This window comes from Balaenoptera ricei, chromosome 3, assembly GCF_028023285.1.
Source record: "Balaenoptera ricei isolate mBalRic1 chromosome 3, mBalRic1.hap2, whole genome shotgun sequence".
In the NCBI taxonomy this organism is placed as follows: domain Eukaryota; kingdom Metazoa; phylum Chordata; class Mammalia; order Artiodactyla; family Balaenopteridae; genus Balaenoptera; species Balaenoptera ricei.
The window spans coordinates 78390196-78402200 of NC_082641.1; the positions used below are offsets into that span (position 1 = coordinate 78390196).

Consider the following 12005-nt stretch of genomic DNA (forward strand, 5'->3'; position numbering starts at 1 on the left):
CCAGGTTATGCTTTTTTCTTTTCAGACATGAAATGGGAGGCCTGAGGAGGCATTCTCATGTGGTATGAGGACCACGTGTGAACCGTGGCTCCGGGAAGAACAAAAGATTTGACTTGTGCAGGCAGGGAAGATGTGTTTTGAAAGAGCTATAATCAATTCAGGAAGTTGGATTTACTGCTTGAGCTCATAGCTTTCAACTATCCAGGCTGGGGAGAAAAAGAAAAAGTACCGCAAAGGATATTACAAGCAGAAGAATCAATGACAAAACAACCACTTCAGACACAGGCAATATCTAACGGGAAGGAAGAAGCATGACTATTTCCAACTTAGGACCACCACTCATTTTAATTTTCCTTCCTCAGAATGTCCACCAGAGCTTGCAGCAGCCGGTCATCCCTGTGCTTGTAAGGCTTCGTGTTATAGAAAACATCAACGTAGTCATTATACAGACTATCCTCAGAGTCTTTAAGCTGGGAAGGTTTGTTCAGCCTTTCCAGGGCTTCATAGAAATTTTCGTAAGGGATGTTGAGCTTTGCACTTGGAGACTTCTTTGGTGATTGCTTTGGGGGTGGGTTTTTGCTGAAAGCGCTTTGTAGGAGTTGTAGCATGGCCTCAGAAGGGGCTCCCTCTGCCAGCTCATCCCTTCTGCCCCCCACACCGCTGCTGCTGGGGCTTTTGGATGACAGAGGGTTCTCATGCAGGTTCTCTTGTGTGGGCTGCTCCTGAAACACAGAAAGCCACCGGCAAAGGGGAGAAGGCTCATTATTTAGGAGCAGGCAAGGCAGCTGCAGCACACGCCCACTGCCTGACCCTCGAGAGGCAGTCTGGGGAGCCGAGAGAACACAAGGCTTGGATTCGCACTAACTCGGAGTTCAATCCTCATTTTCTCATTTACTGAGGCACCTGTGGCACCTTTTTAATCTCCGTGAACTTCTCCTATAAAATGGCAATTAGAATCCCTCCATTTCTGGTGGTTTTGAAGACTGAACGAGATGATGTATGTAAGCGCTCATACCTATCGGTCTCCTTCACTTGTCAGCCTGCTGTAGTAGAATTCATGTTAGGGAATTTAACAATATTGAATTCATTAATTTTAATGTCTGAATTCTGGATGAAAAAATAAATTTTAAAAGATAGTAGGGTTTCATCCTATGGAAAAGAAGCAGTTTAGCACTCCCACTCCCTTTCCTCCCACCCATGTTTTGGGAAGGAGCTGATAATAAAATAGGTAATAACTCGTACAGAGGCACCAACAGTGCTGTCGTGTGGGAATAGCTTTCTAGAGGCCTCTGGCTCTGTCAGGAGCTGCCCTTTCAGCCTCTGAGTTGTCAGAAGGGACCTGGGAAGAGACTGGGGTGGTGGGCGGGGAAGGGGGGAACTGGAGAAATCAGAGAAGCGGCTCTTTGTCAACTGTTGTGGAAGCATTTCAATATTTTAACAGCCAAAGGGTCCTGTTAATACCCTTTAAGGAATCTTGGAGGAAGAAATACCCACAAGGTCCACCTGCCTCCAGAATTGGGAAGAGCAGGCCTCCAAGGTGGAGTCGCAGAGGAAAGCTATTCTGTGGAATATAAATGGGGCCATAATATGAGCTGAGGCCTTCTCACAGCTAGTTTATAAATTTCTTGAATAAATAATGTCTTTGTACCTTCCAAAACACCTGTCACAGAGCCAGACCTATTCAGGGAAAGACATTCTGGAAATTCTGATAACCTACCTACTACATCTGAGGCACTGTGCTAGAGGCCTGAGGGATACAGAGATAAAGAAAATGTGCTTTCTGCCCACCATCTGATAAGGGAGAAGCCAGCAGCCTCAGTAGGCTGAGACCTAGGAATGTAACTGACTGACTTTAGCTTTCCTTGGCAATTTTCTGAGAGAAACTGTGATTCTATAGCTCCCCTTGGAGTTGCCAAGAAGTGTCAGTTAAGGAATTAGTAAAGAGAAGCCTGCATGATTTGGTCACTTGAGCCTTGGTCTTCTTTCTGTAAAATGGACATATTGAGGTCTATCCTCTCTAGGTTACAAGGATTATAAGTTAAATGAGACAATGTGAAAAATGCTTACAAACTAGGTGCAATACAAATGTTAGCTATATGTGATCATACAAAAAGACAGCTCTCTTTAAAATTTGCTATTGTTATAAGTGGAGAAAATTCATGTTAGAGAACTGAATAATTTTGAATTCATTAATTTTAATTACTAACTTTTGGATAAAAGAATAAATGAAACAATTTCCTGTGGAAAATAAACAGTTTACTCCTACTCCCTTTCCTCCCAACCCATGTTTGATTCGCTTCCTGCCTAAAAGTTAGGGGCAGCTTCACCTACTACATTGTCTACTACAGTTCACAAAAGAACATGCCAGTAAGAACAGAGCCACACAGACCTCCCCCAAGTCCACCATCTTCTCCACCCCTCTTCGGTCATTCTGAACGGTGTTGTAGGACGTGTACACTCGGGGCTGTTTCATGTGTTCTGGTTGAGAAGAGGTCCCATGCAGAATTAGCTTCCAGTTCACGATTCTTCCTTCATTTTGCATTCTTCCAGACTAATGAATAAGCATACATAATTTTAATGTATGTTCTGAGCAATATAAACTCCTTCAAAATAGCTAAATTTTATAGTTTAATTTTAAAATTCTGTGCATTTCATGTGTAGAGCTCTGGGTACAAAGACATAAATCACTGGACTCACTCTTGCTATGAAAATAGATAGTTGACAGGTTCAAAGATTTAAAAACTGATTAATTGCCTTCAATTAAAAAAGGAGAACTCTCTACGTGAACCTTCTTTTCTATATTGGGTGTGTCCTTGAAAAGTTGACTGTATCTTATATAATGAGAATTATATTTATCAATTATCAACTTGTAGAAACATTCCATTGGGAAAAGAAAATGTCTGCAGAGTAATCTAAATAGCCTTCAGCATTAATCAGTCCTTAAGAACTGTATATTTATGGGAAGAGTACTAATTTTCACAGGCCTAACAATTATGTTAAAAATAATGCTGAAATCTAAAATATCTTTTAAAAAAATCTAAAATATCTTTAAAAAACATCTAAAATTGTAGAGTCAGATTTTGCAGACTTGGTATAAAATAGTCCCATCTTGGTAAACAGATTTTCTTAGTTTCCTTATGGTGAAACTGAGTTAAAGAATGGAGGCCAAGGTTAGGAACAGGACCATAAACTAAGAATGTTTTCTTGTTCTCCCTATGAGAGCAGAAATTTTTACAACTTCCATTGCTAAATCACAATTTTAGCAGTCTTTAGGTGAAAGCTATTCTCAGAGGAAAAAAAGTAACAATGACTGTAGAATTTTTATTAATTTAATTAACATCTCCAGGAATGTAAAATCATTTATTTTTAAAAAGTTATCTAGACATTGAATCTGGTGCTACTGGTACTTATAACACTGCTATCTCAGAATAACTTGGACCCGAAAAACCATTCATTTATATGCTCACCTATAGAAAATGCTGGAGAAATGATATAAAAATAAATAATTCAACTGTATTTGGCTTTTTGCTCAGACACTTTATTTTTGGGACTGTGTGTTACAATTATAGATGAAAATCAGAGTGTTAGCAAACAGAAAGAAAACTGAGAAATGCTTTTGTTTCATAACTGAAACAAAACCAAAAAAGTCATATTAAATAAGATATGTTATCTAACAAGTAAGCTACTTTTAAATAGCCACTGCAGTAAATATTGGTAAGAGTTCTGTCATATGACCCCAGCAGAGTGTCATAGCAAAGTTGGTGTAGCATTTAACTATGGTTGTGAATACAGCTGATTCTGGTGGCTGAGTAGGTCATGTGGCTGGCTGTGTTCTGACATGGGTATACTTGGATTTGCCCCACAGTCTGCCACATTGTGTATCAAAATATCTTTTCTTCCTTCTTATATGGCTGGTGCCTGATTTTTTAAAATTTATTTTCTATATAGCCAAGTGGGCAAAGCTTGAGGCACTAAACTTTCTCCTTACCTCTATAAGGAGTGATCAAATTTCCTTTGGGTCCTTTCTTATGCACTAACTTTAGAAGTGCTTCAGAGTATTTAAAAGTGAGCTTGTGCTTCTGTATCCTTTCATTCATACTTACAATGTCTGTAATTCCCAAAGTCCAAGTGCCTATGGGATTCTCTCCCCATGTGTGAACAGACATGAAGTCCCAATTCTTAAAGCCATTAGGAGATGTATCCCGCTCTCTTTCAGCCAACAGTACGGTGCTGGTTCCTGTTTTCATGCAAGAATCACGAATTAACATGTGTCCTAACAGATCTGATAGTAAGACACACTTTAGCATTTGATAACTGAAAATGGAAGCCGGGAAAAACTAGCCCTCTTAATTTTCTCTTTGAGTATAATACCAGGATGGAGACATTCTCAGGAAATAAAAAAGTTTTTATTCACAGTACTTAGTGCATTGCCTGACATATAATAAGTTATCAATAAATATTGTAGAAAAATAAATAATGGATGAATATATTGAGTAAGGTTTATCTGAATAAGGAGAACTCAGAGAACTATGTTTATGAACTACATTAAAGAAGAGCATCAAAGACCTAACATACATATTAATGGAACTATCATTTTGAAATTTAAGAGGAATTTTTGAAAATTTAATAGGTGCCTGAGTCTATAATGTAGCATAGACATAATAAAATAAAGCCATATATAATTTAATCTCTTGTCATATAAAAGCTACTAGTAAGAGTAGTTTACTAGTAAGAGTAGTTACTCTAAATTTTCAAATCCAAGTTCTCTATAGATCAATAAATAATATTTTTAAGAGAAAGTGTCAAATGAACTATAGGGCCATTAATGAAAAAGCATTCTGCCAATATTTCAGGCCAATTCCAAGGTATTAAGGAAGCATAATTCCAGAATTAACAGAACTTACTCATATCCTGGAAGGGCATTATAGAGATAGTTCATCTTTCTCATACATCACTTATGGGAATTAAATTTAGTCAGTTGAATCCTACTAAAACATGAAAAAGGATTAGGACAGCTTCTCCTGGTTGGATCGTGGTTTATGTTTCACAAGCTCTTTACCATCTATGATCTTGTCTGACTTAGTAACCTTTCAGGAAAGGACAAGTGTCCGTATATCATATCATATGCCTTAATCATATAATTGTGGAAAATTTGTTAGTCTCCTCACTGTCTTTCATGGATCAGAATTCTCAGTTTTTCCACTTAATTCCTTGGATGAGACTGATGTATCTGTCAGCTTAATTATTAGAGTAACTTTCACTAATGTGTTACCTGAGAGAAATGAATGATAGATCAGTGACCTGGGATAATGAGCACAGTTTGAAAATGCATAACTCAGAAGGGTTTATTAATTGGTATTATTTGAATAGGCCTCACTCTTTGCTTATCTAAGGATCAGTTTGAATGAGCAGAGCAGATGTCTGATGCAAAAAAAACAAAACAAACAAACAAACATATTTTTTAAGACTTGGAAGTATCTATGGGAAGACTTAGGTCTATATATAAACACAAATCAATCATTGATTTGAAATCATTTAATTTATACTGAAAAATTTAAACACATAATTTAGAAGAAATTGATTTTTTTTTTTTTTTTTTGAAATTTACCAGCAGCAGAAGTGAGGGTGACATGAAGGTCTCCTCTGCGGGAATATTCAATTGTTGCTTCAAATTGCACATGTTCCAGTGACTTGATAGCATTTTCTTGTCCTTCACAAGCTCTTGTTGGAATTTCTATGATAACTTCTCCATTAGCTTTCAGGGCTCTAAATACATTAAAGAATCATCACTGAACAAAGTGTACCTCTTCTTCCTTGCATTTTATGGAAATATGTACACCACACTCTTGAGGAGATACTCAGCTAGGCTTGTTGTCTCTCTCTACTATGAGTAGAACCCAATTCAGGATTAGGTATAAAGTAATTTTAATGCACAAGAAAATGATAAGGTTTTCTGGAAATAGAAAAAAACAATTCTACAATTTATATGGAACCACAAAAGACTATAAATAGCCAAATCAACCCCAAGAAAGAAGATCAAAGCTGGAGGAATCACACTTCCTAATTTCAAAATATAATACAAAGCTACAGCAATCAAAACAGTATGGTACTGAAGAAAAAATAAAAAAAAACACTAATTCAAAAAGATACATGCACCCCAGTGTTCATAGTACCATTATTTACAATTGCCAAGATATGGAAGCAGCTTAAGTGTCCATCAACAGATAAATGGATAAAGACGATGTGATACACACACACACATACGATGGAATACTAACCAGCCATAAAAAAAAATGAAATTTTGCCATTTGCAACAACATGGCTGGACTTGGTGAGTACTATGCTAAGTGAAATAAGTCAGAGAAAGACAAATACTGTATGATATCACTTATATGTGGAATCTAAAATACACAACAAACTAGTAAATATAACAAAGAAACAGACTCACAGATATAGAGAACAAACTAGTGGTTGCCAGTGTGGAGAGGGAAGTGGAGGGGCAATACAGGGGTAGAGGATTGAGAGGTATAAACTCTTAAGTATAAAATAAGCTATAAGGGTATATTGTACAACACAGGGAATATAACCAATATTTTATAATAATTATAAATGGAGTATAAACTTTAAAAATTGTAAATCACTATATTTTACATCTGTAACTTATATAATATTGTACATCAACTATACTTCAAAAGAAAAAAAGTATAGTACTGGCATAAAGACAGAAATACAAGCCAATAGAACAGAATAGAGATCCCAGAAATAAGCCCACCCATTAGACCTGAAACTGTAAAACTCCTTGAACAAAATATAGGGAAAAAGCTTCATGACATTGGTCTTGGCAGTGATTTAATGGATATGACATTAAAAGCACAGGCAGCATACACACACAAAATAAATGAGTAGGACTACATCAAACTAAAAAGCCTCTGCACAGCAAAGGAAACAAACTGAAATGGCAACCTGCAGAATGGTAGACAATATCTGATAACGGGTTAATCTCTAAAATATATAAGAACTCCTACAACTCAATAGCAAAAAAACCAACAACCTGATTCAAAAATGAGCTAAGGACCGAAATCAACATTTCTCCAAAGAGGACATACAAATTACCAACAGGTATGTGAAAAAAAAAAAAGTTTACCATCATTAATCGTCAGGGAAATGCAAATCAAAACCCACATCAAAACACCTGTCAAGAGTCAGATGACTATTACTAAAAAAAAAAAAGACAAGTGTTGGTGAGCATGTGGAGAAATTGGAGCCCTTGCACAATTGGTGGGAGTGCAAAATGGTGCAGCCACTATGGAAAACAGTATGAAGTTTCCTAAAAAAAATAAAACTGCCATAAGATCCAGCAGTCTCACTTCTGGATATTTATCAAAAGAATTGAAATCAGGATCTCAAAGAGATATTAGCACTCCCATGTTCATTGTAGTATTATTCACAGTAGTCAAGATGTGGAAACAACCTAGATATTCATCAACAGATGAATGGATAAAGAATATGTAATATTCCATACATACAATGGAATATTAGCTTTAAAAAAGAAGGAAATTCTGCTTTATGTGACAATATGGATACAACTTGAGGACATTGTGCTGAGTGAATAAACCAGTCACAGGTAGATAAATATTGCATGATTCTACTTATATGAGGTATCTAAAATAGTCAAATTCATAGAATCAAAGAGTGGAATGTTGGTTGCCTGAGGCTTGTGGGGGAAATGGAGAGTTCCTAATCACTGGGCATAAAGTTTAAGTTAAGCAAGATAAATAAGTTCTAGAGATCAGTTGTACATTGTACCTATAGTTAACAATTATGTATTGTACACTTAAAATTTAAGAGGGTAGATCTCATGTTAAGAGTTCTTAACACAATAAAATAAAATGGGAAAAAAGGGAACAAAATGTTAAGGAAGACACAGATACTTAAATACAATGCTATTTGCCATGGCATTGAATTCAAGCAGATTTGCCTTATACCCATCAAAAAGTGGTCCAATACTGAAATATACCCTCTTAAGAAATGATTTTCTCTCCCTAATGCAGGCCCTCCAAGCCTCCCACCCTTGGGTATTTTGTGTGAGTGGGTCTTCAGTATAATTGCAGTTGCCTTGATATGAGATTCTGCTTCCGTAGCTAGATGTAGTGGGAGAGGTGTAGTCTAATTGAAAGCCATATGATAAAAGATCCTTCACAGAAGGGAAGTCATGAATCACAAAGCACTGTGGCATGAAGCGAGGTTCTTTTGGAAGTAGGTTTGGGGTAACACTGGTTGGCAAGTACTGCATTTCATCATTTCTAAGATGCGCTAGAAAAAATTTTAACATCTTTGAATTTGGAATGAATATTAAAGAACTGATGGTTGGTAATAGTTTAACTGGCAATGATTTTTCTTAGTGATATATAAGACAATGGTGCACATTAACTTACTGCTATCTGGTTGGTAGGCTATGAGAGGAAAATACAAATATGTTAACATGATTTGCAAATCTTTGATCTCTGTGATTCCTCATGGACACACAGGGAACACTGACAAATGCCATCTCCATCTACTTCAGAAGGGTAGGTGAGAAAAATTAGGCAGAGTGACAAACGTCATACTCAAATAGTGCCATGGGCACACATTTGTTTAAAATTCCTGGAGACACTTACCTGGGCTCAAAGTCATTGTCTTTTACAACACACTCCTTCTTCTCAGGCACACTGCTCCAGGTCCTGGGATCAGCTAAATCCACCAGAGCTTTGGCATTTAGCAACCCGAATCCAAATCGACTATTCACCATCAAGCCTGCTCCATTCTTTTTCCATCCAGGGTTATTGGCCAGTGGGTCATACTCAGAGGTCCAGACAACCAAGTGCTGCATATCTCGCCAGGTGAGATTTGGACTGGAGAGGAAGTGACCCAAAGAAATCTTTCAGGGACAAAAAGAAGTTTCCTTGCAAAAGCAAGTGCTAAAAACAATCATCTCCATCCAGAGATGATGAGGTATCTTTTGCAACTGTACTTATGTAATTTTTGTGCGTATCACTATTGGTATGTCTTTCATTCATAATTAAAAATACAGTCTTGAAAACTTCTCCTCATACCGCATAAGTTAAGATCTTAGCATGAGTAAAATTGGTTTTCAGCATTGTAGAAAGGTAGAACTTGGCCCCTGATTCCTATGTACTTACATTTAACTGGAGCAAAAATTAAAAATGACAGCACTTCCTTTGCGCCCTCCAATCTTCTGCTGTTCATTAATAGCCTTAGTATTTTCAGCATTATGAACCCACAGTTGAGCTTTTGACTTCCTTCTTAGGAAGACTCAGATTTAGACATGGGCTGGCTACCTACTCTTAAATATCTTTTATCTCTTTTCTTTATATAGCAAAAGTGTCAAGAAGTTCTTAGCTACTTGAGATCATTCTTACAAGGCACCATGCTGAATAGTGTGGGGATATTCAAGGAGGTAGTTCATGTTTTTAAGAAGTGTACAATCAAGTAAAGAAACTAAGTCTTTCAATAACTATAATATATCTGTTGAACGCTGTATTCATAGCATAATGTATTGTAGAACTTTGAAGAGAAAGAATTCTTTTGGGATGGAAAGATCTAGGAAGGCTTTTCTAGGAGGAAATATTTGAGTTGATCTTTAAAGGGTGGGTAGAATGTCAAAAAGTGGAAAGAGAGAGAACAGGGGATGAGGCAATGGGTCAAAACCTCTGACGGGGGAAGGATAGGGTGTGGCCAGAGTACAGTGAACAGTCTGGTTTACTGGAGCAAGGAAGAGGTGAGCAGGAGTACTGAGCCGGATGGTGAGGACCTTGAATGCCAGGAAAAGGAGCTTATACTTTATCGTTTGGGCAAGGGGGAGCCATCGAGGATTTTTGAGCAAGGAAATGGTATAATGAGGAGTCTTGGCAAAATTAATTTAGTAGCAATATAAAGATAAATCAGAGATGCATGGGATTGTCAGGTCTGTTATAATGAATATGAAACCTTCCCTGATCACCCTATTTAAGATTTCAATTCTCCCCAAATACTCCTGAGCTCTCTTATCTTGCTATACTTTATTTTTCTTTTATAGTGCTTATCATCTTCTAACATACTGAGCAACTCATTTGCTTTGTGTATTATTAATGTCTGTCTCCCCTGCTAGAATCAGCTGGGAGAAGGGCTGAGATTTTTATCCATCTTGTTCTCTGATGTGTACCAAGCACTCAGAAGAATGCCAGGCGCAGGGTATATATGCTGGGTAAATATCGGTTGGTTGGATGATTGAATGTGTCTAAGTGTTAACTAGCCTTAAATACAATTTTAAAACTTACTGCTATTAGTCATTAGAGTCTTTCATGATCTCAGGTTTTTCCTTAGCTTTGAGACCTGCATTGTTTCTATCAAGCCAATCAAGCATTATTTATTAAATAATAAATGCCTAAGTGTTGAGTCTTCAAGGTTTCTATCTTACCACTAGGTTGTGAAACAACCATCTGGGGAATCTGGCTCAACTTGCTATCTTCTCCCCAGAGCCCATAATGGACTGGTTTAACAATCCCCTGGTGACAAGCAAGAGGCAATACACATTCCTAAACACTGAGGAGTCGGTTGCTGGCTAAAAGCCTCGTCCTCATCATAAGCATTGCAAAGGCTCTATCTGGTGGACCTCAGGGGGAAGCTGTCCTCTCTCCACACCAGCCTGAGTGCACAGCCCGTGCATCACCATCTCTGAAGGGAGCTGCAGTCAAGGACTCTGGCCTTCCTCCCCCATCAAGCTCTTCCCATATTTACATTCCTAGGCCCTGGGCCTTCATTCCTAGGTCTCCTTATCTGAGGCCTTGGGCAAAGCTCTTCTTCAGGCGCCTCAGCCAAGGCCTCCTAATGCGGGGAGGAGAAGGAACCTTGAAGATACTTCTCCCCACTCTGACTCAGTACCCAGTACTTCTCCACTCGGAGCCTTCCCCCTCACCCCACCCCACCCCAGAGTCCATAAAACTACCAGAGCCTTCTGTTGGGGCTTCCTCAACAGTGAGACAACCCCCATGTCCATGCTTTCAGCTGACCATCAGCTGGTGCACCTTTCCATGGGGGAAAATGGAATAGGGAGAGTCAGTGTTTTGTCTGGTTTTAGACTCTGGCCTTTACCATCACAGTAAGTGATGAAAGGCTTAACTCTTTCATTTTTGGTCTGTTGCTTTAAAGCTACTCTGACCCCTGGCAGCTCAATATGCTTTCTCTCTGCTCAGCTGAGCTCCTGACAAACAACACAGAGAGTGACTGATAAAGGCCTAAACCTACTGAATCAAAATATCTGAGGGTAGGGCATGATTTTGTATGTATATTTGAAAAAAACTGTCTAGGCAGTTTTATGTTATACCTAAAATAAAGTTGGAAGAAAGAATACAAGCATATAACTAATTAAGACAATTAGGGGTCAGAATAGGGAGTAATAGAAGGCACATTGAATTATATTCTACTGCCAAAGACCTGTATGACCTTAAGCAAACAACTTCATCTCCCTGGGCCTGAGTGGACTCATCTATAAGATGAGTTGTTGAGTATGACAATCTTGAAAATTCCATATTATTCAGAACTCCAATCTGCCCAATATCATATATACTTCATTGTAGATCTTGTTTCCACACTGGCCATCCCACAATGAGGAATAATTAACCAGCTGAGCAGAAATGGCTTATTTTCTGAATGTGGAAACTAGTTCTGGCCCATATGGCACTTTATTGAAATTCTTGCTTCCAGTCTTTTAAAGAGAGTTTTAGGTAAAAGCCTCTTATCAAGGGGGTCTCTGGGCAACACACCAATTTCCCACTTGGACTCTCAGTGTGGGCAGGTGTGTGTGTGTGTGTGTGTGTGTGTGTGTGTGTGTAGGTTGGGATGAGGATATGTAGTAAGGAGGCATGGTCTTGATAATCATGATAATCAAACACAAAGCTGATTTTCTACATTAGTTAGAGAATTTGTTTTTTATTTAGTTGCAGATTTTATTGTTTTTTAATTTTCTT

The 12005-nt window shown here is 38.0% G+C and overlaps 1 protein-coding gene across 1 annotated transcript in view; it reads right to left on the minus strand.

Annotated features, from left to right (window-relative positions):
• Positions 1–344: 344 nt before the first annotated feature.
• Positions 345–12005, minus strand: part of PCSK1 (proprotein convertase subtilisin/kexin type 1) — a 39911-nt gene continuing 28250 nt past the window's right edge. Inside the window, exons 10-14 of the mRNA XM_059916817.1 lie at positions 8658–8891; positions 5609–5766; positions 4104–4237; positions 2390–2551; positions 345–722 (exon numbers count right to left, since the gene is read on the minus strand). Of these exons, the coding sequence (XP_059772800.1) occupies positions 345–722; positions 2390–2551; positions 4104–4237; positions 5609–5766; positions 8658–8891 (1066 nt within the window). The remainder of the gene's footprint in view (positions 723–2389; positions 2552–4103; positions 4238–5608; positions 5767–8657; positions 8892–12005) is intronic.